Raw genomic sequence first — 24406 nt, 5'->3', positions numbered from 1 at the left:
CACTGGCCGAGGACCTGGGAGGAATGGCCCCTTTAGCACTCCAGGCCCAGCAGCTCAGGGCAGTCATTCCCTCCTCCGGGGGTGGAGGTGGGGGGCAGCCCCCTAGTCACTTTCTCCTCTCTGGACTCCTGAGTCCCTTCATGGGGGTGGTCTCATGCGATACTCATATGGCGGCTGTCATCAACATCTCGGGCACCTTCAGGCTCAGGTGGTGTCTGCCAACAGGCTCCCCTCCCACAGGGGTTGCTGCTTTAGGGGGCTTGTAGAAAGAGGGCAATGCTTATCCCAAAGGGAGTTGGCGGCACCCATGGTGGAACCCCAGGCACCTGCAGGAGAGCACTGCTGGGCAGGGAGGCCACTCTGAATGACACACGGCAGAAGTCAGCCCCGCTCCACACCACCGCACCCCTGCTTATCCCCAACAGAAAAGGAGACAAAACTCAACTTCTTGAGGATTTATTGGGTGCAGGGGAGGGACCTCTGGCCAGGCCTCAGCAGCCCCTGCACCAGGGACGGAACTGGCCAGAGAATGTGCCCTGAGGTGTCCCGGCGACTGCACTCCTGCGTTTCTCCCTGAGAGTCTGCTCCTCGTCCAGCTGCGCCGCCATGGGGTGACTCCGGGTGCCCAGCTTGCCAAGCGACCCTGGGCATGCTCCTTGCCCTCTCTGGGCCTCAGTCTCCTCACCTCCATGGGAGGATGTGACTTTCCTGTCAAAAGACAGAGCCAGGCCCACCCAGAGTCCTCTCCCGTTCAGTATCATGGATTCCGGGGAAGCCGTCGAGGTTCAGGTCCTGCCTCTGTCTCGGACTCGCTGCAGCCACTGCTCCTTGAGGTATTTGTTTCTGGGCTTCCATCGGCTTGAACTTGGGTGCCAGGGTCTTGGAGTCGGGGAGCCAGGCATCCACCTTTCCTGGCAGGAATGGGCAGTTGGCATGAGCAGGAGGCCAATGCACGATCAGGAGGAGCTGGGCTTCCCCACCGACGGGTAGAGCTTGCGCAGGCTGGAGTCCAGGAGGAAGTCCACTGACCTGAAGGGAGGGTGAGGGTGGTGAGCAGGTAGCCAACGGGTGGCAATGAGGAAATAGGAGGCATGAGGCCAGGGCTAGGGAAAGGGACCCCTAAATGCAGGATACACATGCCACCCAGGTGGACACTCATCCTTAACCCACTCCTCCCACCTTGGGCTACTTGGAAAAGCCAGAATCAAACCCCCAGAATGGCAGACATCTTTCTCTTCTTTATTCAGTTGGGGAAACTGAGGCACAAAGAGAGTAAAGGACTCGCTCAGGGCCTCAGGATCAGTTATGTTCCCCGGGAGAAACACTCCTCGCATTCCATGTTGGTCTGGTTGGGTTGACACCACCTCTAGTTCTAAGAGCAGGCACATGACCCAAGCCTGGCCAATCAGAAATGAGAAACTGGCTTAGGGGTGGGCGCCCAGTCTGGGATGGACCAATGACAACCTGCCTTGGGATTTTTGTTGTCACTATTAAAAAGCTTCTGATGGGGCTTGCTAAGCTGGTAAGATGGAAGCTGGGAGCTGCTGGGGGCCATCTGCTCCCACAAGGGAAAAGTGGGTAAAGCCAACAAGGAGTAGTGTGGAAGAAGGGAAGTAGGATGGGTGACCCAGAGCCCTAATGACATCATTAGCACCTAGATCCAGCCATGCCTCAAAGGAACACAACTGTGGAATTTTATTCCTATTTTATTTACCCATTTAGTCTGAGTTAGGCTTCTGTCACCAACACCTCCCCAAAGCCATCCCCTCCAGGGTGCACCTGCTCCTTCCTGCCTCTGGGTTATTTAGTAATGCTAGGCTTTCTTTCTGGGAATTTCCTTGTCTTGTGTCCCATATCCTCAGGGCACCTCTTTTCCTTTACTGTCAAAAAGTAGCTGCCAGATCACATGACAAGGGCACAGACTGTCTTTTCTATGTCAGGAGCCCTGGGTGTCAGCCTGCCATTGTCCTGTGCAAACTGGGCATGCCCCACACCTCTCAGGGCCCAGTTCCACCTGCAGGGTGGATGAGTCCTGAGGCCAGGAGGGCACTTACCTGTCAATGGGGTGGATAATGATAGGGATGGTCAACAGCCCAATGGCGGTGGTGGTCCACTTGCGGACAGCCAGAGGCCAGCGAGTGGCCGTGCCCAGGACATAGAGAGAGGCGGCACACACACGGTTGATAGTGAAGCCTGGGATGGCCACAGAGGCCAGAGCCTGCCACACAAAGGTGTCCACCACAGCCACAGTCACCCTGGTGCTGCGGCCTGCTTCAGGGCTTGGCACCTGGTGGGCACAGAGACACTTAATCCAGGGGGGCAGAGGCAGGAAATCCTATGACAAGGGGTATGAGGATGGACCAGAGAGAGGCAAGTGGCCAGTAGGGGAGCGCTGGGGCAGAGGGGGCTCTGGACTATACCACATTCAGGGCTGGGGGTGGACTTCTCTATGCCCAGGACTGGGGTATAGACTGCCACATCCAGGTCTAGGGGTGGAGACATGGGGGTTAGGGTGCACTATCCTACAAACAGGACTGAAGTATGGGCTGCACCAGGCGAGGCGGTGAGGAGAGCACTGTCCCATGGGGACTTTATCACATGCCAGGCTGAGGACTGAACCACGTGAGGAGTCGGCCGGGCGTGGGGGACACTCACCTCTCCCGCCTTCTTGCCTTTGTCAATGGCATCTGCCAGCACGTAGGAGCTGGCCACACCGTAGCTCAGCCACACCACAGCCACCGGCACCAGGGAACGGAAAGCCTCCCCCACCTCGTTGGCGTAGCCTAGTGGGAGGGGACCCTTCATTCCTAGGCTCGTGTTCCACAAGGAGGTGCTAAAGTAAGCTGGCTCTAATCCTAGTTTGCTAACCAGAAGCTGGGTGACCTTAGGCAACCGACTTTACCTCGCTGAGCTGTAAACTGGTACCACGGATGCCCACCTTGACTCTAGGGCCACTGTGGGAGACCTGGACACAGAGTCATCAATCATTGCTCATTGGTTAGATTTCCAAGCCCTGGTCCTAGGAGTATGTACACTAATGAGGTGACAGAGAGACTTCCTGATCAAGGGCAGCCCCACTAACCGGACACTCACCATGGGCCCGGCCTGTCTTACCTCATTCCACCCTTACAACCACCACCCAGTGAGAGACTCCTCGAGTTCATCCCTTTTTGCCGAGGAGGAAACTGAGGCTCAGAGGCAGCTAATGAGTGGCGGGGCCGAAATGCGAGTCCGGATCCCCCAACTCCACAGCCGCCGGGAAAGCACGCCAGAGAGGGCGGCCCGCTTACTCCGTGGGGACTTCCTTGTTTCACCAGTGTGGTGTGACCTTGGGCAAGCATCTAGCCCTCTCTGAGCCTAGTCTCCGGCCCAAGCAACATGAGAACTAGGATCCTCCCGCCTCCTCCAGGCCCTGGGCCGGCGTCCGGCGACCCCTGCTTCCCCAGCCTTGCGGGGGTGGGGTCGCCGCGCAGGTCCCCCCGCGCTCACCCAGGTACCGCACCCACGTGTCCCGGTAGAGGTCGCGCTCGGCGCCCCCCAGCTGCGGCTGCGACATGGCTCTCCCGCCGCGGCTCGGGCCACTGCAGCCGGCACTTCGTCCCGCTGCCGCCTCCACCGCCAGGAGCACTTGGGTCCGCGGGGCCGGGACCCGCCGAAGGTCCGGGACTGAAGGACAGGTCAGGCACTCTCCGCCAGCAGGGAGCGTCTGCAAATTCCCCCGCGCACCGAAGCCCCTCTCCTGGGCTCGCGTTTTCCTCGCGTTATCTCTGAGCGGTTGGCGCGAACCTCTCCCAGGACTGACTGCAGTTTTTGGAGCTAAAGAAACCGGGTTCAAATCGAGGGATGCTACACTTCATAGCTGTGTGACCTCGGGCAAGAGTCTACTTCTCTGAGCCTCACCTGATTCGTTTGTAAAATGAGGGACGCGATAATGTCCACTCCCTGGGATGGTAGCAAGGATTAATTATAATCATCATTTATTGAGCTTACTACCGGCCCGGGCGTTGGCTAAGGACTCTCGATGGCTTAAACTCTCCCACCAGCCTGGGATCCTGGTTTACAGGTGAGGACATAGAGGCACAGAGAAGGTGGGTCACTTTCCCAGAACACACAGCTGCTAAGTGGTGAAGCCGGGATTTGAATCCAGACAGTATGGTTCCAAATCCCGTGCCTTTTAGGAAAGCTCGGTAAATGAAGCTGGGGTAGTGAGTGGTGCCCTGACTCTGCAGTGCCCTCTCAGCAGGTGCCACTGGGATCTAACGGGATCAGTACGCCCCCAGGGGCAGGATGTTGACTGAATCAACGAATTAACTAGGCAAGGGAGACAGGGTTGGGGTACAAAACTCCAGGGAAGTGAGAACAGAATGCAGGGTCTTGGGGGTTAGTGATTACAACAGAAGGAAGCCCTTCCCCGGCTGGACCTCAGTTTACCCATGTGAGTAATGAGTGCACTTCACTAAAACTCGGAATCCTTTGCGGGTATCCGCAAGGCAAAGGCGTGGCCCTTGGAGACCTGGGTTCAAATCCCAGTCGTGCCGCTGATTTAGCTGTTGGCCTCCCTGAGCTGCAGTTCCCAGTTCTGTGAAAAATGAAAGTAGCCAGTATTTCCCGAGCGCTTACTTGTACCTGGCCCTCTTCTAAACGCTTTGCACTTAGTTCCTTTAATCTTTGTGACACGCAAAGCGGTAAGCACGGGGTTTTCACGTGGTACCCAGGAGGCCTCATTAAGAATTAGCTCTTATTATAATCCAACAAAGACGAGGAAAATGAATACCGTTGACTCTCTGTTGAGGTCCCCGTTTTCAGCCCTAGGGCTCCTATCACTGTAGGATCGTGTCCTGCCAGCGGTTATCTCACGGGGAGCCGGGCTCGTTAGCCGGGTGGGAGGGGCGGAGCGGTCGCCAGCCCCTGAAACACCCGCAGTGCAGGCGCGGAATTAGGAGACAGTCCCTAAAACCACGTGATCGCTGCTCCTCGGCCTCCCTCCTCTCACTCTGGGCCCTCCGCGGGCTCAGCTGGCGCCCGACGGGACTTACTCTTGGCGCTCACGAACCACTGAGCACGTACCGAGCAGGGAGAGGGCGGGGCCTCCGCCCTCACTGTGAAGGCGGTCAGGTGCGCCCTTAATGCCCTAAGCAAAGATGGCGGAAGAACACCCACTGGCTGGGCCAATCAGACGGCAAGCTGGCCGTTGGCTCCATGGGAAACCTCCCTCGAGAAGAGAGCAGCGAAGAGTTTCTGCGCATGAGTTTGGTCACTTGCCGTGAAGCCGCCATTGGGCTTCTGAGGCTGCAGAAGTTTGGGCTGCTGAGTGAGGGGCAACGAGGAATCGAGCAGTGGGCATTGAATTCCACTCCCTGCGAACTGAACGTGGCTTTATTCATTGGTTAATTTTCCTAACAGCGTTGTAAACCAAGGCCGGGATGTCCTCGAGCGCGGGCCTCGGCCCCTTCCGGCCCGCGCTAGCCCTGCCTCTGACCGGAGCTCCCCTAGCTTCGCAAGACGAGTTTCCCAGGCTGGGCCGGGGTCTGGGTTCTGAGGGAAACAAGTTCTCGCGAGGTCTGGGGCTGCCTTCTAATGTTCTGTGCGGTCCAGGACGTGGGGTTCGTAGGCAGGGCTTGTAGGGTCGCATTAAGTGTTGTGGTTTTTTCGGGGCTGGCTGAGGCCGCCCCCAGTCCCTGGTTCTGCGAGATGCTGGCCCTGCCTTTGGCCTCCTGCCTAGGCAGCCTCCCGACCTAGCTACGCCGACAGGCACGAGGAACCCACTGCATCCATTGTCTGCCTCCCACACAGATGGGGATGCCAAGGCCTTGCTCAGGTCAGTCAGGAAGCGGGGTTGGCGGCACCGTGGGAGACTCAGACTGGGAAATACCCTCTCTGAGTAGTACTGTCTCGATCCCACGTACCATTTTTGTCTAGGGTGCTCAAATGTAGGATCACTTGGTGAGAGGCAGGTAGCACTGAAAAGGGGACTGGAAGACCTCCCCCCCTTTTAGGACTCCCACCCCCATCCTTTGGCCCTTCCCATGGCTTTGATTCCTGCAGGTAATTTCCCTTGCGGTTTGTGTTAGAAAACAGTGGGTGGATACCAAAAGTCCCAGGAAGGTCTGAGTCACTGAAAATCAGTAATTAAAGAGGCAGTCAGTGGAGCCCAGGAATTGCTGTAGTTCTCAAGGTAAGGGAGAGGCCTGCCTGTCTACCCCTGAGTGGGAAGATCTGTGCTGACTCAAGGCCACCTCCTGAGGCCTGGGAAAAGCCAAAAGATACCCCAGCCTCAGTAATAAAAAAATTGAGAAGAGCCTCTGACCCCCACCATAGCTCTAGCAACCAGCTACCCTGCTACTCCTCATTATGATCTAAACTTATGTGTTCATTTGGGAGCAGGTTCCTTCCCTGCAGCTGGCTTCCCTGAAGTGTTAGAATCTTAACACTTAGTCTTTCACCCTTTTTCTAATTTCTTCCCTACTGCCACCCCGTGGTACCCCGCTTCTTATCTTAGCTGTCACTGGACAGGTGAAGTTGGCACACTTTACAGGACAGATAGATCCTATCACAGTGGCCAGCCCCTGGGGACTCCTTAGTAAGTTGATCGGCAAGGAGACCCACTCCAGCCACTCCTCTTCTTCCTGATTCTGAAATGAAAGCTCCCCAGATCCAGCCTGAGGTCTTTCCTCCAGCCCAATGTCTTTGGGCTGCAGGGTTGTGGGAAAATGACTGCTACAAGGGGTAGAAATTGACAGGGAGACACTGAAAGGGCCAGGCCTGCTTTAGGAGAAGGCGTTATTTTGGGGTGCCTGCCCCCAGCTGTTGCATCTTCTCTTCTGAGGCTTTGTCTGGAAGCAGGACCTCCACAGTGAAACTGACCTTCTTGGCATGAATGAAGCTGTAGGTGTTGTCAAACCGCAGGACATCTGAGGGGAGGCAGAAACCAGACATTCAGGCAGTTCTGACAGAGGGCTTGGGGACAGCGATTTTTGTTGAATTTTATTGACTGAGCAAGGCAGTGTGGTAGGTAATGGGGATGAAGGTGGCATAAGCAATGGCCCTTGACCTTCTGAAACTTAATCTAGCTGGGTTGATTAGGCCATTCATGGAGAGAAAAAAATATGAGGCAGAACCTGCCAAGAGCCAGATGAGTACAGAGACTATCATGTCTGTAACAGCTTGGAAGAAGAGGACCCAGTAGCCCAAAATCATGTGAAAGGCTTTTTAGAGGAGTTAGAGTTTGCACTGGGCTTTGAAAGGGGGAAGTAGAATTGTTAGCAGCAGTCGTAATTGTAACAATAATAGTAATAATGACTTCATGTGTTGCAGCACTAGGTGAGTAATCTGTATATGTTATCTTGCCCTTCCTCACAACTCTTATAAATTCAGCATCGATCCTGGTTTACATCAGATAAAAAGGTTCTTGTGTCACACCGTGAGGAAATGATGGAGCTAGAATTTCCCTCTGATGCACATTGCTGCCTTTGTCCTGCCAGACTTGGGCCCTGAAAGGCCTGGCCCTGTTCGGTTTCTAACAAAAGGTAAAATGTGCAGACTTTTTAAAACAGAAAGCTTTTGGACAAGGGTGCTCATTGCATTCCTGTTTTTAATACTAAAACTGGGAAAACTGGAAAGTTCATCAAAAGAGAATTGTTTAAACAATTTATATTGTAGTCCATATGATGGAATACTATTCCGACAAAGAGAAAGGTTAGCTCCATAGAAGTGACTGGGGAAACTGTCCACCATATAGCCTGAGGCCAAAAAAGTGCAGAACAGTTTGTAACATTTTTTATAATATATATGTTAAGAAATCTTTCTGGGCTTTGCTACTTGATCCACCTACACTCTCAGGTTCTCTTTGATAATACCACTCAGGTGCTTGTCCTACAGGGAAGTTTTCTCAAATCCCACGATGAGTTTTACAGTTTCAAAATTCCTTTGAACAATCACTCAGTGACTGACTTAATTCTCGTGAATGTATACGTGTGTATATACTCTTGTTTATTATGGAAACGTGATGCTTCTAGAGGATTGGAAAATATTTGGTAGGATAATAGATAAGAAGTGTTAGCAGCGGTTTCCTCTAGAAAGAGAAAATAGGCATGCATTTGGCAGAGAAAGCTCCCAAGCCTTGGCAAAGGAACAGACTGCTTTTACCCCAACCCTGTTTCTTTGAGAAGTTGTTCCATTTCGGCCAAACACCCCTTCGAGAGAACTGAGTGTGAAAACAAAAACGCTAGCTCTGCTTCTTCCCTATCCTGGTCTTTTCTCACTTTTCCCAGCAAGAAAAAAACTGGATTTAATCCTAAGACTTAACCTTTTCCTGACCCTGGATAAAATGCATCGTATAGACCAAGGCTAGACATACCACCAACTCTTCCTCCATGGTGTGAAGTGAGTATCAGTCATCTATGTTTTCTCTGTACCAGAGGTCTTTTAGGACCAACAGTCCCTCTGGAGAGAGTGAAGCTTCCTCTCTGCCCTGGATGATAGAGCCTTAGCAACCAGTTATCCATGATGGAGGAGAGGTCCTTTGAGTTCCTTGGACCAAGTACCAGGATTGAGGTGGCTTTGCCTAGCAAGATATTTGGCCTTAGAAACAAGGAAGGGGTTGATCGGACACACAGGCCCAAGGGAAATGGAATCACTGCAACTCCAGAGTTTGTACAGTTCATTTTGACACTAATCAGGTACTCATAGACTCATAGAGCCCCCAGAGATCCTCCAGGCTAAGACTCCTTAGCTTTTGTTGGGTAACTGATCCCTTTGGGAATCTGATAAAAACATGCAATTTCAGATTCCCTGGAGTCTAACATAGACCATCTAGGGCACTGGTTCCCAATGGGAAAGGTACTATTCTGAAGAGGAGGGTGTGAAGGGGTAGGTATAATCTTGTACTCTCATTTATGTACTGAAAAAAATATATATATGTAAGCTTTTACTTCTCTTTATTACAGATAGGAGATTATATTGACTTTTAAATTATGTGGGTAGGTGGATTATATTAACTATGAGTTTCATTTCAGAATAGTAAAGGGGACACTAGACACTGTTGTTATAAAAGGGGAGTGTTTGAGCTTTAGGATTTAGAACCACTGCTCCAGGGGACCCTAGATTAATATCCCCTGCTTTTGTCTACTCATTTCATTTTAAGGAGAAGGAAAGCCAGATCTATTTATTTAGAGACATTTGCTCAAGACAATGGAAGATGCTCTGTAGTGGGTCTTTTAAAAAAACTGGAAGAGTTAGTGACAAAGCTGGACTGAGAAACCAGGCGTCCTGGTGCCCAGCTGGGGTCTGTTCCCTGCAGCATGGCCTGGCAGTGCTGTTTAAACTTCCTACAGTGTTTCTGGTCTTCTAGACCACATCGTGCACCCTTGGTAGACAAAAACCAGGTCTTTTTTTCTGAATCGTTTCATTCCTAGTTGAATATTCTATACTATTATTACAATAAATAGGCCCTCAATAAAAATCAGGTAAGATAACAAAAGTTAAATCAATTCAAACTTTGGTCCTCCTCCTCAGTAGTTTAGTAGACGGGGACAAGGACCGAAGGGGCTGGGGGAGGGCTAATGTGCATTTGCCGTCGAGGGTGGCACAGATTTTAATTTCTCTACTGGGTGACTATGTTCCACTTTCCAGGGGACACCTGTTCTCCCAGGGCATTGCCCTCCTGCAGGTGAGCGTGTAACCTAACACTGGGTTCTCTCTGGGCTCAGGTCTAACCCCAGCCGTGGCCCCAGATGACAGCTGATCCACCTCATTGTCATTACACCTGGGAAGGAGGATGGATGCTGGCCTGACCCTGCTCCTCCTGGGAATGGGCAACTAGCAGATCCCAGTCAAGGCCCTGCAGGCAGGTAAAGGTTCTGTCAGGAATGTATCCAAGAGAAACTAAAATAAATTTGGGATTTGCAGACCCAAGCCTGATTATGTTAAAAGGTTCGCGGTTTCTTCTCAGGCTGTTCCTTCAGATACTAAAGAGAAGACAGAAGGGTAATGTAATGCATTGTGGCTCGCCTATTGGCTCCGTGACCTTGGGTCAGTCACTTCCCTGGGTCTCTCTTCTCTGTCACATCAAGGACAGCCTGTGGCCAAGAGGTCCTGCACCGGGACTCTAGGATTATCCGGTGTCTTCTGGCTTTTGGTGTCTACACAAGCTACTTTGTGGGAGAGAGAACATTCCTTTTCTATACCTCAGCTTCCCCATCCATTAAAAAAAGCAATTCAAGTTTGTATGTCTGAAGTGCTTTATCCTCTGTGGGTGACATTTTCTGGGTGGGTGTTAAGTCTTGTTCTTACTGAAGCACACAGTATACGCCTCTCCCCCACCCCAGCCCTGCTGCTCACTAACAAGAATACTCCCCCCTCCCCAGGGAGCTAAGAGCATCTGTGAGGAGGGGGTGGTGGAGGCTGAAGCTGCCTGGGATGTGAGGGAAGAGGCAGAGTCTCAGGTTAGGTGATGGTGTGGACAAGCACAGAGGCTGGCGCGAGACATCTGTGGGGCTAGTTCAGACCTCCTGGCCAGACTGCCGTAGACTTGGGGCACAGGGCTTCTCCCCAGCCCTTGCCATAACAATGGTGACGACAGTGTGTTGAGTGTCTGCTATATGCCAGGCATTACACTAAATGCCTCAAAGACCTTATCATATTAAATTATTGGGTGTCCTTGGGAGACCCCCATTGTAGCAATCAGGAAGCAAGTTTGGGGAGGATATGTCACTTGCCTAAGGCCATGCAGCCAGTCCATAGCCAAGTCCAGCTCAGGTCTGATGATAAAGCCCTTGTTCTCATTGATTTTCCATTGGCTCTAACAGAAAGGAAACTGGAGGTTTGGGGTGTGTGTGTGTGTGTGTGTGTGTGTGTGTGTGTGGTTTTTCTACTTGTACTGCATAGTCATTATAAAATATATCTGCAGAAATAGTATAAAAATGAAAGCCATCCATAAGCATCCTACTACCCCAGAGATAATCATTCTGAGTTAGCAGAGATCCCCCAGAATTCTTTTACTGGGTACACACTTTTTTTTTTTAACCAAAGTTGAGTGTATACCATACATGCTATGTTTCATGCTTGTTTATTTAACACGTATCTAAATGTATCGGACATCTTACATGCCAATTTATTCTCTTTAACAGGTATATGATATTCCATTGTCTGGATGGACCATAAATTATTTAACAAGACCTTATGGCCACGTGGTTTACTGCCCATTTTCCAGGCTGCTGGGAACATCCTTCTTCCAGTATCTGTGTGTATTTGTGTAAATATTTCTGTGTAAATTTTCCAGAAGTAGAATTGCTGAGTCAAAGGGAATTTTAATCAATATTGGAAAGTCAAGCAAGGTTAAACACCTTCTTAAATGTCTATTTGCCACTCTTGTGGAGACTGCCTGTTCACTGTGTCCATTCTTTGGTCAACCGGAGATGAAGGGGGCTCAGAGGGGACAAAGCAGGACTTCTCAGCACTCTGCTCACCCTGTGATCCTGTGCCCACCCAGCCAGTCCTGTCGCTCTGGCCTTTGGGAAGGAGCATCCCCAAGAAATGTCTGGCCAGTCATTATCCCAGTTAGACCTGGACCGGATGAGCTGAAGCCCTGTGATCACGTAGGACTGTGACTCACCTGTACGTGGGAGTATCAGGTCAGAATCTCACCCTGCTGCTAAGCAGCTGGGTCACCTTGAGCAAGTCATATCACCTCTCCAAGCCTAGTTTTCTTCATCTCTACAAGAAGAGACTTGAACTGATGGAGTCGCATTTCTGGTTCTAACATTCTGAGAGCCAAAAATCCATGGAGGAAGAGGAGACTCACAGGCAGAAAGCTGGACAGGGGCTTTAGGACATTGCCAAGACAGAGCTACTTACAGATGCCAGGATCACTGCAGGTGAGAGTCCCATCTTCAGGGACCAGGTGGGAGTTGTACCTCTGGTTGGGCAGCACCTCTGTCATCTCCCCTGCCCGCTGCCTCTCTCCCATCTTGGTCTTCAGGAAAATCCCAAAACCAACATCTGCCCCATCCGACATAAACTGCCACCTGCAGGGGACATCACCCAGTTAGACATAATTCTATCTGTGTGTGTCCTCTCTGGGGCCTTGGTACCAGGGCTTCTCCCTCCCCAGCCACCTACAGATGAAAGGCTCAGGTTTCCCAGAAGGGCCCTACCTGAGGACGCAGCCAGGAAAGAGGATTTCATACTCCACTTGGTGGGAGGAGCCACGGGAAATCTGTATGCTGTGTTCATACTGTTGTTTCACCTGGTCTCGCACGTAATACTTCTTGGGGATGTCGCCGCCATAGTTGATCTAGAAGCAGAGCATGGAGTGAGCCAGAACGTGCGTTTGAGCCAGGCTTCCCTATTCACCTCCAGCCCCTAGCAGCCCATACCTTGGATATGCACTTGGGGTTTCCATCAGGGTCAGTCATGGTGCCCCCATACTCCACAGGCACCTGGTCAGGGCTGATATGTTTCAGTAAAACCTCCTTCCAGTTTGCTGACAGGAGACGGAAGGAAGGAGAAAGATGTGTCTCACCACTAGGTAAGATTTCACCATACATGACCCTAGTGGTCTACACTAAACAGGCAGAAAAAAACCCATCCACCACCTCATCACCCCCTCTGCCCCAAATACCAGCAGATTTCCCCCACCTTCCCCTACACCTAATCATGACTTCCTGAATAAATGCATCCCTGTAGAGTGACCCCTTAAATGGGTTCCTTTGGTTTTTCCTCAGCCAAGTTTCACTAATGGCTCCTGTTGTTTTCAGCTATTTAGCTCTCAGTGATTTGGCCCTTTTTTTTTTGTTTTTTGTTTTTGTTTTTGTTTTTTTTTTAATAAGCCCTTTCCTGACTAGGAGAGTTTAACTCTGGTACAGCCAATGCTGAGAACCACTTCTCCACCAATCCAAATTTGTAAACAAATACCAGCCAAGTACAATATTTTGATACTGGAAACCTTTCCATGCCTATATAGGCAGCAGCTCCAAGCCATGGGGTATAACCCAGTGTCCTCTGTGCTATGCTGGCTGGAAATCCACAGAGGCTGTCCAGGGTCTGCCAGTCCTCAGATTTTTAGGGACCAGAGACCATGCAACTCCTGGGAACACAGTGTCTGTGGTCTTGGGGTGATTTAATCTACACTGCTAAGCTCCAATGACCAGCCTAGATTGAATTTTTTTCCCTCCTCTGTTGAAGATCCTGTACCTCCCCAGCCCAAGGCAGGTTTGGTTGAAAGAGTTTTAGGTGTGGGTAGGAGAACAGACTGAACCTCCTACACAGCTCTGCTGCCAGGAAACCAAACTGCCTCGTGCACATGGTGGGTGGTAGCAGCAGAAAAACCAAAAATCATAAAAGCCTTTGTGTAGATTTTATATTTCTACCCCCATTTCAGCTGGAGTATTGGGATAAGGCCAGGAGGATTCTTCCCATTTTACAGGGAGAGTAACTGAGTCAAGAAGACGCAGAACTTTTTGTTGCCTGGGCTAGGGCTAGAACCCAGAAGTCCTACTGGGTCTCACTGGCACACATTTGGAAAATCCCCACTTTTAACATGTCACCTAAAGGTGAACATTCAGAAACCTTCAGAATCCCTATTACTTATCCCCAAGGTCAGCTCCATAGGTGGCATTAAGCCTTCCATGAGGCTGTCCCAATCCACACTTGCAGCCCTTTCTCCCACCGCTCCACTTCATGCTCCTGCAAAACTGAACTCCTGCCTGTCCCTGGCTGGCTTGATTCCTGTGTGTCCTCCTTGCTGGGTTTTGGGTCACACTTTCCCTTGTGCCCTGATGTTCTCCCCCACTTCCCTGTACATCCACTCCCTGCTGACCTGCTTCTCTGCCAACCTCATTAATCACTTCTTCTAGTCTCCCTGGTGGGCTCTTCCTTCTCTGCCTGCCCTTGAGCTTGGATATTCCCCAGGGCTCAGCCTCTGTTCTTCCGTGGGCTGTCGCAGCTACCGTCAAGGTTCGGCCGCTACCTTTATTTGACACCTCTCAAATCTCCAGACTGGAGTTCTCTCCTAAGCTTCCGACTCAAGTAATCCCAACATCTGTATATCTCACACCATTCTCAAACTCAACTTCAAGCTCGTTCAAGCCTATTCTTCCAGTGTTTTCCCCAGTTAAACTAATGCATCACCATCTACTACTCAGTCATGCCACACATCGGGGGATCGTTCTAGATTTCCCTTTCTCCCTTACTTCCTACATCCAGTCAATTGAGTTCTGCTGTTTTGCTTTCTAAGTAAGTATTAAATCCACCCTCTCCTCTCTATCCCTATCGCTACTGCTCGCAACACCTCTTGCACGGACTAAGGCATCGGTGTGCAAACTGGTCTCTATGTCCTTCGCAATCTTGCTGGTATAATGTCTCATTTGAAATTCCGATTGTGGCGCTCCCCTGCCAAAAACTCTTCTCTGGTTCCCCGTGGCCTGTAGAGTCATGTCCTAGCTTCTCAACATGGTGCCCCAGCTCCTGGTTCCCTCTCCAGCCTCATCTCTTGCTGCGCCCTGCCTGGCATTCCATGACAGCTGCCTGTGCCATGCTGTGTCATGTCTGTTCAATGCTGTTCTTTCTAACAAGCAGCTTCCGGCCTTGCTGTGTCTGACTCTTATCCATTTGCAGCGCACAGCTTAGGTAGGTGTCATCTCCTGCTGAGCTCAGGTGGGGTGAGCTCATGCTCCTGTGCACTGTGTGGCTTCCCCTTCCTCACATTGACCATGTCATCCTGATGAGACATCTGTTGGAAGAGGCCACAAGATCTCCAGCGGACTCCATCTGACCTTTGTAGCCCTGGCGCCTCGTCCACGGCCTGGCACGTACTAGGTGCTTTCAAATGAAGCTCTTCCTATTTGGCCCCAGCTGAAAGCAACCTTGCTCCTGTGAGCTCCGCGGCACCTTCTAGTGTCTTTTCTAGTTTGTGCCAAAGCTTTCTCTCTCTAGGTCCTCTCTGTCCTATTATACTGTAAGGAGGGCAAGGACTGGAGTTTCAGCTCATCTTTGAATCTACACTGATGAGCCCAGTGCTTGCTTCGGGAGTGTCCGAGAGAAAGAGTTTTTATGAAAACAGACGGGACGGTCCCAGCTTGCTCCTGGGTCCCACTGCTACCAAACCAGTAGAGGGGGTGCCTTTGCCCTGGTGGCTGTGGCGGCACCTCTGGAACCAGACCCAGTTTGGGCCACAGACCATCCTGTGCAGTAGAGAAGAGTCTGGAACACTCACCTCCCAGGACCATGATCTTCTTACGAGTGTCCTCACTCAGGAAGGGTTTGATGAGGTTGTAGGCCACGGGAAACAGCTTGGGCGCTGGAACAAAGCCCAGATGATGTCAGGCCGGGAGCAGTGCCCAGTCTGTCCCTAGCAGTGTCCTCTGCCGCCCCCCGACCCCACATCGGACACACGTTCCCTAGTGCCGTGGGGCCCAGGACGTGAGGCTCAGTGTGGGCACCTTTTTGAGGTACAGTGGGTACAGTCCAAGGGTCTCCTCTCTCTCATCAGGCTGGAGGGCTCAGAGGAGGAATTAACAATAAACACCGGAAGCTCTGCGGATTGCAAAGTGTTCTGCGCATGTCAAGGATCAGTCTTCTGACCAAGTCTTTGGACACCACCCCGCAACCTTGGCTCATTCGGTTTTACTCTCCTTAATCTGCCCCAGGAATATTCCCATTCGGCTCCATCACAGGAAATGCCCAACTTACCTTTAACAACAAAAAGACGCTTCAGTGTCTCGGGATAATTTTCCTCAAACATGCAGAGAAACTGTGGAAACAAAATCACTCTGATTCCAGCGGGCCCAGACCTCTGTGCCAGGGAGAGAGGCCCTGCTTCCTCCAGGCTGGGTCTGTCCCCATCGCCGCCCCCACCCCACAGGGCAGCCTGGCAGAGGCCCAGTCCTCCTGCCCACCTCGCTGCCCCTCACCTCTCCGTAGGCTTCCACAGCAGGCTTCCAGAGGTGCTTAAGGCCAAGCCCCTCGCAGTCGTAAATCATGGTGATGGTCTCAATCTTCTTCCCCAACTGCAGGGAACAGACAGCGGGAAGTCACAGCAGGCCGCCGCACTGCAGAAGCCCACCCCACTTCAGGGCAAATGCCGACTGCACCAGGCACCATAGAGCAAACCAGAGCTGGACGGGGCTAAAGCTAAGGGTTTCCAAATCAAGATGATCACCCCATGGAATTGTGACCTAGGCGAGTCACTCTTCCTGCCTAGGACTCAGTGTTCTCATCTAGTAAATGACTGGGTGGATCTAGATCACATCGGAGGTCCCTTCTGTGCTGCAGTTTGGCCTGGAAGCCTCCCTCTTCCTTTGACTCACTGTGCGCTCTCTGTGGCACCCGTGTAGCCACTTATTCCTCAGGACCTCACTGCAGCCTCAAAATCCTGGGCTCAAGCGATCCTCCTGCCTCAGCCTCCCGAGTAGCTGGGACTGTAGGCACGTGCCATGTTACCCAGCTAATTTTTTCTATTTTTAGTAGAGACGGGGTCTTGCTCTTGTTCAGGCTGGTCTCAAACTCCTAGCCTCAAGTGATCTTCCCACGTCGGCCTCCCAGAGTGCTAGGATTACAGGTGTGAGCCACGGCGCCTGGCCTTTCCTTATCTTTTTTGAATACTGAGTTAGAGAAGCATAGAATCTGGGATCGTCTATACCAGTAGTACCCAAATACTTGCCCAAGGATGGGTTGGTCCATGACAAAGATTTCACTGGTCCCCAGGTAAATGAGAAAAATAACAATACTGTAGTGAGTTTTTTATGAAGCTAAATGTATTCAATGTATTTTACCTTACCTGGTAAAATAAAAATGTGGCAACATTATATCAGTCTCTAAAACTTGGAAATTTCACTGGGCTATGAAAGCCAAAAGCCCGGGCCTCAGCCGTGAAGCTGTGCTTCAGTTCCTGCACGACATCCCTGCTTCCGCTTGAATGCCTCCGCCACGGCCAACTCACTGTCAGCCGTTGTAAGCCACTCACCTTTGTGGTCTGGCGGGCACACTCCTGCAGAATCAGCTCACAGTCCCGCATCTTGGTCCTGAGCAGGTCCTGTTTGGTGGCCGAGAACAGCAGACCCTTGGCATCGAGAGGTCCAATGATGTCGTACCAGACCGGGCAGCCATCCAGGTCGTAGCCACACATGCCCCCTGACAGATATTGTTGGATCACCTGGGCAGAGACACAGAGGAGGCACCTGGTCAGCAGGCAGCCATACACATCCCTCCCCTGCATGCCAATGGGTACCCATTCTGGAAACCACCACGGCTCGCTTGGCACGGTCAGACCTCTCCTGTGAGGATCCCAGCAGTCCAACAGGCCCAGGACGCAGGTCGTGGGTCTAATAGGCATAGCACAGGGATGTGGCAGGGTAATTTGTCCTCACCTCTGGAGGCTGCCAGCTCATGATGTTGTCAATGTCCTTTTGCTTCCGGAACTCCACATGCTGCAAATACACAATCAGGAATTTTAAGAAGTGGGGGCGGGGAAGGTTAATAGGCCTCTAACAATCAGTGACAGCATGAGCAGACCCCCAGGCCACAGGTCCTCCCTAGGAGGCAGGAGGCCCAAAGGGAAAAGAAGGCACTGCCTGTTTGGGAGGCCTCAGCAGAACAGATTAGCATTCTTGGCTGGCCCGGAACTACAAAAGCCTGCCTTTACAAGAAGGGAATGCACTTTGTCCCAGAGGGATAAGACAACAGTGGTTGGCTAATAATCAGATATGTCCCACAAGCCAAAGGCTGTGATCAGAGTTGGGAGTGGGCAAAAGTCCAAGCAAGGTGTGATTCTGATGGGGAGAAACTGAGGCAACAGCGCGATTTGGAGCCAAATGGATCTCACCTTCCGGAGCATGGCCTCAGATTTATGCAGGTCGAAGCTTCTTGCTGTAACAGGGAAATGTGGTCAGGGTTAGGCCAGCAGACGGGGCGTCCGAGGGTGGGAGAGTCCCCTATTCCCATGATGGGGTCAGTTCCTCCCAGTCATGTCCCCAGCTGACTCTCAGATCATCCCACCTGCAGACGCTAACATGAGGACTTTCATGAGCGCTCTGGAGCACGGCAGGCCCTGGGTTTGTGAGGAGAGCAATTCAAGGTTCAGGGCACTTGGAGGCAGCATATTGCAACTTTCAGGCCAGGAGTTTGACTGCAGGGGATGCGATCAGGTGAAAGCTCTTGTCTCCTCTCAGCAAAAGTGAACCCTGGACCCCATTATCATTTGGCCTTCCCCTCTTACACAAAGTTTATCTTCTCCACAGTCTAATGTCCAACTGAGAGCTTGACCCACAGTGCAAAGATGAACATGGCTGCCTGTGTAATCTGGGGCAGAGCTGGTGGGACATCCCAGTGGGATTTGATGAGCCTCCAGCCAACCTTGCCATGGCCTCAAAGGACCCACACATACCCTGAAGGGACCTAAAGAGCCCTCCTCCCAGGGCTCCTGGAAAGTTTCAGAACTAAAGTCCGCCTGGGCCAACACTTTATCTTATGCATGAACCCCAACAAGTTGTCCTGCTCAAGCTTGAACACAAAGACTTCACTGTCCCCCTGAGGCCACCTGCTCCCAGGTAATCATAGCTTACCTAGCTGCCATTTGCACTAGTTCCCATTGTCACACTGAGCTGAGATCCGCTCCAGAGGCAGGCAGACAGCAGGGTTGCGTTCTCAGCCACACGATAGCCCATCCAAGACTGGCGAATTCTGTGCTGTCTCCTAGTTCCCTCTACTATCAGGCTGCCCATCCTTGGAGCCTTTACCAAGCCTCACAGCTTGGCTTCAAGTCCATCCAAATAACTCCCCTTGGAATGTTTTCCGGTTTATAGTGTTCCTCTAGAGTGTGCTTAGACAGCATCAGGTGTTCTCTTAAAAACTTTCTTGGCAACAGTCACTCACATCCTTAACTCAGGTGGGGCTTTTAGTCAACTGCAACCCCCAAATCCTTTTGTCCTGTGCACTGCTAAGCCTCCATTCCATATGTGGAGAGGTGGGACCTTGAATCTTCCCTATCAAATTTCATCTTGTTACAATCAGCTTCGTGCCGTCCTTTAAAGAGTTTTTGAGATGATCCAGATTTGGACCAATTTTGCCATTTGACCTATGAACCGTCCCTCCCAGCCGTATGTCCTGTGTGGATTTGGTTGGCATCTAGATCTACTGACAGCCCTGGAACCTCGGCCAGACAGGCTGCCTTCTGGATTGTCACCAGTCCCTTAATCACTGCTCCCTGTGAGTGCCCAGCACATTCCCTGACTCTGCTGTCGTGAAATCTAGTCCTCTCTCCTGAGCCCAGAGAGTGCATCGAGAGAGTTCCCCAATGCCACGCCCACCACTGGTGCTGGACCCAGACTGGCAGAGCCGACTACTGCCTTCCATGTGCCACTGCAGTCGCTTGGGGCAGCTTCTAGAGGAATTATCATCTGGGTTTGCATTCCGGCTCTTCCACTCCTCTGTTTGACCTTGGACAAGATACTGCACATCTCTGATCGAATCATCTAATAAGCTAGAAACACTAGGAAGATATAAAGCAATGTCCTCTGGTGATGGGGGAATTGGACCATGGAAATGAGAAGCTCCCATAGGAAGGACACCCCTGCTGCGAGAAGAGCCCTTATCTTTCTAGGGCACAGGAGTAGTGGCAAACTGTGAGCCCGCATATCTCATCTAGCGGGGAGGCTCTCCAGTTAACCCTTATCTGTTAGGGCCCAACATCCAGCATCTTCTGCGAGGGCTCTCCCTGAGTTGCCACTTGCTCCTGGCAGTACCCCACATGGTGCCCTCCCATGCCTGCTCCATCGGGCCTCCCCAGGGCTCCCGCTGCTCTGGTCAGGGGCAGCCCAAAGCCTGGGTTCCGTAGTCCCTGCAACGCAGGGACCCAGACCTGCTCTGCCCCCCTTACAGGGTTCCCACCACCGGCTTGTTCTATCTTGCTTATCCCACCCGCTGGGGTGCCCAGAGCGCAGCCCCAGTCAGGAGGGGGCAGGGGAGACTTGTGCACATGGGGGCCAGCAGAAAACTGAACCCCGCAAGAGGGAAATAAGGAGGGGAACCCCGAACTCACACCTAGGTTAGAGACAGATACTTTGCTGGTGTGTGGCTTGTAGATGTCTCCTTTAGAATCAAAGGGAGAAAGAGAAAAGGGGTTTTTTGTTGTTGTTGTTTTTTTAAAGGCAACAAAAACCCTCATTGAAATTCACAATAGGTTCTACCCAGGCCTGAGCTCCTGCCCAGGAAATGTGAAGCGCGAATGAAACACAGAGGGGACGCTGCCTCTGTTTTAAGAGGCTGAACTTGGCTTCACGGGGCAGCGGTGGCCTCCTGGACAGGATGCTGGCCTTGCGTCTGGGGCCCTAGGTGTGTGTCCTGATTCTGCTTCACATTAACTGTGGGACTTCAGGTAGGTCCCCTCCCCTCTCTGAGCCTGTTTTCTCATCTGGCAAATGACGTTGACAACACTCTCTGATATTCCTTGAGGGGGTAGGTTGTGCTTGATAGATAAGTGGACTTGGCGAACTATCCGCCTTATGCAAAGAGAGGGTTACCCCAGGACTCGAGAGTCGGGGTGTCTGGGAGACCAGCTGCCAGGACCCCAGGCCGGCCCTTTTCTAGATAAAAGAGAGCTTCATTGCTATTCAACAGTTCCCTGAAACCGCCTAAGAGCAGCTCCTAGATTGTTGGATCGTCTTGCAACTGGCCCTTTAAGGAGGCCGCAGTCTTCCCACTCTCTCCACCCACCTGCTTCTAGCTCCAGCCCTTGAGCAAATGCTATGCCAAAATTTCCTCCAGCCTGGCCCGGCTCCACTGCCGCCCCCACTCTGCCTCCCGCCCTCCCTGGGTGGTGGGCTAGGGGGTGGCATCAAAGCTTATTTTAGCAAAGGGGCAAATGACACTTCCAGAGGCAAGTGAGGCCCCACAGGGCTCCCCCAGATGCATCTGCCCTCAGGTGTTTGCTAGCAGTCCCTCAGGAGCATGCCAGCGCTATCGAATTTCTGGAAAGAGAAGGAAAATACATCTCTTCACCTGTCCCGAGACTCCTGGGGCTTGCATGTGTGTTTGTGCCCATAGAGAAATAACAGGGCATGATTTGTACTTTAATATCTGGGGCTATGATCCTATAGCACCACGTAAGCTCTGCTAATCTAATGCAATGGAGTTTTAGTATTTCTATGTCTGTTAACAAAGTTTCTATACAGGCCAAAAAAAGTGTGTCAGAAGAACCAGGGAGGGTGGCACATGACCTGAAATCACAGGAGAGGAGAGGAGGGAGAAGAAGGGAAGATCTCAGGAGCTGGGCGACGGGGCCGAGTTTGACCCTGATGCTAGTGGAAATGTGTACGTTTCACTGCCACATGCAGAGCTCTGTGGTGTCATGTCTTGCAACAGGCAGGGCACCCTGCCACAGCCTGCTCTCCCAGAGGAGGAGTGTAGGGAAGCTGTTTGCACTGGCCTAGGTGCCACAGCCAGGCCAGGGCAGAGCAGGAACTAGAAGTCGGGCTCTGGGGCCTGGCAGTGGTTGGAGGAGACTCGTCACCCGAGGTCAGGCTGGGCCCCTCAGATTCCCCATGCACACTGCCCCTCCTTCAAGTTGCCCAAACTGCTGTCAGCAGGGGACCTGCCATCCCAGCAGGGCACAGTGGGGCCAGCCTCTCCCAGTGGGCAGGACTCTGGTTCTAAACTCTGCCTCCCACTTCCCACATGGCAGGGCCTTTCTAGGCTTTTCCTCAGCCCATTTCTGCAGGTGCGTCAGTAGAGCGGATTTTTTGAGTGGATGGAAATGGCTTCGAGCTGAGAGGCAGCAGACCTGGACTTTCATCTTCCCTCTGCCTGCAGCTTGCTCACAGTGTAACTTGGAGCAAGTCATTTCACCTCTCTGACCCTCAGTGTCTTTATCTATCCACTAGGAAGGTTGAGGTTATGTAACTGCCAAAGGCCCTTTTGGTTCTAAAGGTTGAACACTCCAGGTTCTCAGATCGCCAGGGGCAGGGTTTTCAGAGGGTGCCATTGTGTCACCCAGAACAAGCCCCTGCCCCAGCCTCCCACAGCCCCTCTTCCCTCACCTCGGAGCCAGCGCAGGAGAAAATAGTCATCCGGATTCGGCAGAGTGGGCAGCACATCCTGGACATTCTCCCGAAACTGTAGGGAGAGGCAGCTGGGTGAGTGGTAGGGCCCTCCCTGGCCACCCTCTGCCCGGGACTCTCCACAGGGGCCTTCGCTGCTCGGTTCAACTCTGCAGACACTGGCTGTGCTGCGTGGTGCTCTCTGTCTTGCCAGGGGGTGCTGGGGAGCAGGGGAGGAGGTGGGAAGGGAGGAAGACACTGTCCCTGCCCCTCCACAAGCACTTCTACACGCCAGCCTCGTGGGCAGGCAGATGTGTTCCCAGCTAAATGTGATGGTAGATGCCGTGGTACAGGCCACAGCAAAAGTTGTCACCTCCCCAGGCATTCCCCAGCGCTGATCCTGGCACTGCATCTTACTCCTCCTTCAGAGCCCCTACAGGTATTATTGTCCCCATTTTCCAGATGAAGGAAATAAAGCTCAGAGAGGTGAAGTGCATGTCCATGTCCAAGGTCAAACAGCTGGTAATGAGCAGAGCTGGGATGCAAACCCAGGTCTGGCTGAGTCCAGAGCACACGCTTTTTCCATCACGCTCTTGTGGTCCCTCCGTAAGGGGATGATGAGCAGCGTGCTGGGGAGCAGAGGGAAGGAAGACGGTGGCCTCCTGTGGTTTCACATAAAAAATGGCATTTGAGCTGGGCTTGAAGGACTTCAAAGGCAGCAGCGGGAGGGAGGCGGGCTATCCTGGTGGAGGGAACAGTTCCAGCAGGAAGCCATTAAGGGGAGGGTGCAGGTAGTGCCAAATGAAGGAGGTGGACAGTGACCCCAAGGGACAGCCACACCCATGTCCACCCTCTCACTACGCTGTAGGTGAGCAGGCCCCCATGTGCCCTCCCCAAGCCTGCTGCTCCAGCCACTCACCTTTCCCTGGTCACTGACCTACATGATAGCCCCAGAAGAGACCAATGAGGACTGGCCACCTCTGCCTCTTGCCTAGGTCAGCCATGGACTCAGACCATCCCGCTCCCCAAAGCAGCTCCAGGTGCTCTGGGAAACTGCTCATCCAAACTGCGGGCAGGCAGCCACCCCTCACGAAGGACCTTACGCAGCCCCTGGTCTCCAGTTTAATCACCATCTAATCCCTTCTCTGCGTGACTTCCCCTGCAGGTCAGCAGTAAAATCTGAAACCTCTGTGTCCAGCCTTCCTGGCATAGGGGAGGCCCCGCCTGGGACAAAACCTTTATGAGGCTGGTGCCTTCCCAATGCTGCCATGGCAGGAGATATCTGCCCCCACCCCCTTGTCCAGCAATGGAATACTGCCCAGCTGTGGGGCCTCCAAACCTTGGGGCTGCACCCAATCGGCTCTGCCTGGGAGAACAGGTGACCTCCCCTCTCCCCATGGGTGACAGAGAAGAGGACATTCAGTTGGTTGAGAGGACAGTCCAGCCCTCAAACTCTTGCCCCTTTCCTCTTCCCAGGTGCCAAGGCAAAGCCAGGCTCACCTCCTTGCCTTCGGATAAGCATCAACCTAAGTCCCAGGCCAGGCACAGGCCTGGGTTGCAAAACAAGGGAGGGCTGGTCTCAGCTCAAACTAACCCCAGCCCAGTGAGTCACCGGGGAACCCAGAATTCACACAGGGTCCCTTCAACATCACCTGGTCCAACCTCCCCATTTCATTTCATCAAGGAGCAAAAAGAGGACAGGGTTTTGCCCAAGGTCGCACAGCGGCTTGGTGCCCGAGCAGGGGCTACCCAAGTCCCCTGAGGAGCTGTTCGGGGGCCCTTGCATCGTGCCACTGCCCCTGCAAGAGGAAAATCTCCCGGAAATGGGAGGAAACTTGCAGCCCTGACTCTGCCCAGGGCCTGGCTGCCAGTCCCGAGGATGAATGTCGCCTTTGTGCCCTCAGTGGCCTCCGAGGGCTTGCAAGCAACACTTCTTCCCAGGTGGCACCGCCACGGCTGCTCGGGGCTGGGCGGGGGTGGCCAGATTTCCCGGCGCCCCTAGGCGGGAGAGGGAGGGAGGGAGGGGCCGTCCGCGGGGCGCGGGCCGAGCAGGGGCGGCCGGGGCTGCTTCCTCCGCCGCCCGCCCGCCCGCCGGGGACCCTCGGTCCCTCCCTCGCCCCCTACCCGGCCCCTCCTGGTCTCGCTGCCGCGGGCGCGCCAGGACGAGGGCTCACCTTGGCCAGTGCCTCCTTCTGTTTCGGGCTCAGATCGCCGACTCTGCCGCTCATCGTGGCTCAGTCCCGGCGCGGGCGGTCGCCGCAGCTGATGGAGCAGAGACTGGTTCCAGCCGCCGCCGGAGTAAAGTCCCAGCTCGAGCCCGGGCGGCGCGGCCGGCGGCCAAGCCCCGCCTCTTAAAGGATCCCGAGGGCGGGGCGGGG

General features: G+C 52.9%; 2 protein-coding genes across 3 annotated transcripts; both read right to left on the bottom strand.

Annotated features, from left to right (window-relative positions):
- Positions 1 to 868: 868 nt before the first annotated feature.
- Positions 869 to 3702, bottom strand: MTFP1 (mitochondrial fission process 1). Of its 2 annotated transcripts, none has more exons than XM_012657996.1 (4): positions 3490 to 3702; positions 2656 to 2783; positions 2055 to 2287; positions 869 to 1029 (listed from the first exon to the last, which is right to left on the bottom strand). In XM_012657996.1, the coding sequence occupies exons 1-4, from the start codon at positions 3554 to 3556 to the stop codon at positions 957 to 959; spliced, it is 501 nt and encodes a 166-aa protein (XP_012513450.1). In that variant the 5' UTR covers positions 3557 to 3702; the 3' UTR covers positions 869 to 956. The 2 variants fall into 2 exon arrangements, with proteins under 2 accessions (XP_012513450.1, XP_012513449.1); XM_012657995.1 differs by having other exon boundaries at positions 870 to 1029; positions 2055 to 2335; positions 3490 to 3654.
- Positions 3703 to 6458: 2756 nt separating this feature from the next.
- On the bottom strand, positions 6459 to 24406 carry SEC14L2 (SEC14-like 2 (S. cerevisiae)). The gene is made up of 12 exons (XM_012657993.1): positions 24203 to 24406; positions 22029 to 22104; positions 17819 to 17862; positions 17364 to 17423; positions 16961 to 17149; positions 15909 to 16004; positions 15688 to 15748; positions 15212 to 15295; positions 12375 to 12481; positions 12153 to 12292; positions 11854 to 12023; positions 6459 to 6911 (listed from the first exon to the last, which is right to left on the bottom strand). Exons 1-12 carry the CDS (start codon positions 24254 to 24256, stop codon positions 6781 to 6783), a joined length of 1212 nt encoding a protein of 403 aa, XP_012513447.1. The 5' UTR covers positions 24257 to 24406; the 3' UTR covers positions 6459 to 6780.

This window comes from Propithecus coquereli, unplaced genomic scaffold, assembly GCF_000956105.1.
Source record: "Propithecus coquereli isolate 6110/MARCELLA unplaced genomic scaffold, Pcoq_1.0 Scaffold567, whole genome shotgun sequence".
Classification (NCBI taxonomy): Eukaryota; Metazoa; Chordata; class Mammalia; order Primates; family Indriidae; genus Propithecus; species Propithecus coquereli.
The sequence above is the reverse complement of the archived record's forward strand: the minus strand, read 5'-3'. Positions and strand labels throughout refer to the sequence as shown.

Excerpts from the sequence above, each read along its gene's own strand:
- MTFP1 (XM_012657995.1), bottom strand. The coding sequence starts at position 3,556 with ATGTCGCAGCCGCAGCTGGGGGGCGCCGAGCGCGACCTCTACCGGGAC. Across the intron at positions 2,336-2,655 it reads AAGGCAAGAAGGCGGGAGAG|GATTTCCTGCCTCTGCCCCC; the intron begins GTGAGTGTCCCC and ends CCCTTGTCATAG. Across the intron at positions 1,030-2,054 it reads ATTATCCACCCCATTGACAG|GTCAGTGGACTTCCTCCTGG; the intron begins GTAAGTGCCCTC and ends CCCTCCCTTCAG.
- SEC14L2 (XM_012657993.1), bottom strand. The coding sequence starts at position 24,256 with ATGAGCGGCAGAGTCGGCGATCTGAGCCCGAAACAGAAGGAGGCACTG. Across the intron at positions 17,863-22,028 it reads TCTCCTGCGCTGGCTCCGAG|CAAGAAGCTTCGACCTGCAT; the intron begins GTGAGGGAAGAG and ends TCCCTGTTACAG. Across the intron at positions 6,912-11,853 it reads CTGCAGTGATCCTGGCATCT|ATGTCCTGCGGTTTGACAAC; the intron begins GTAAGTAGCTCT and ends GCCTCCCCTCAG.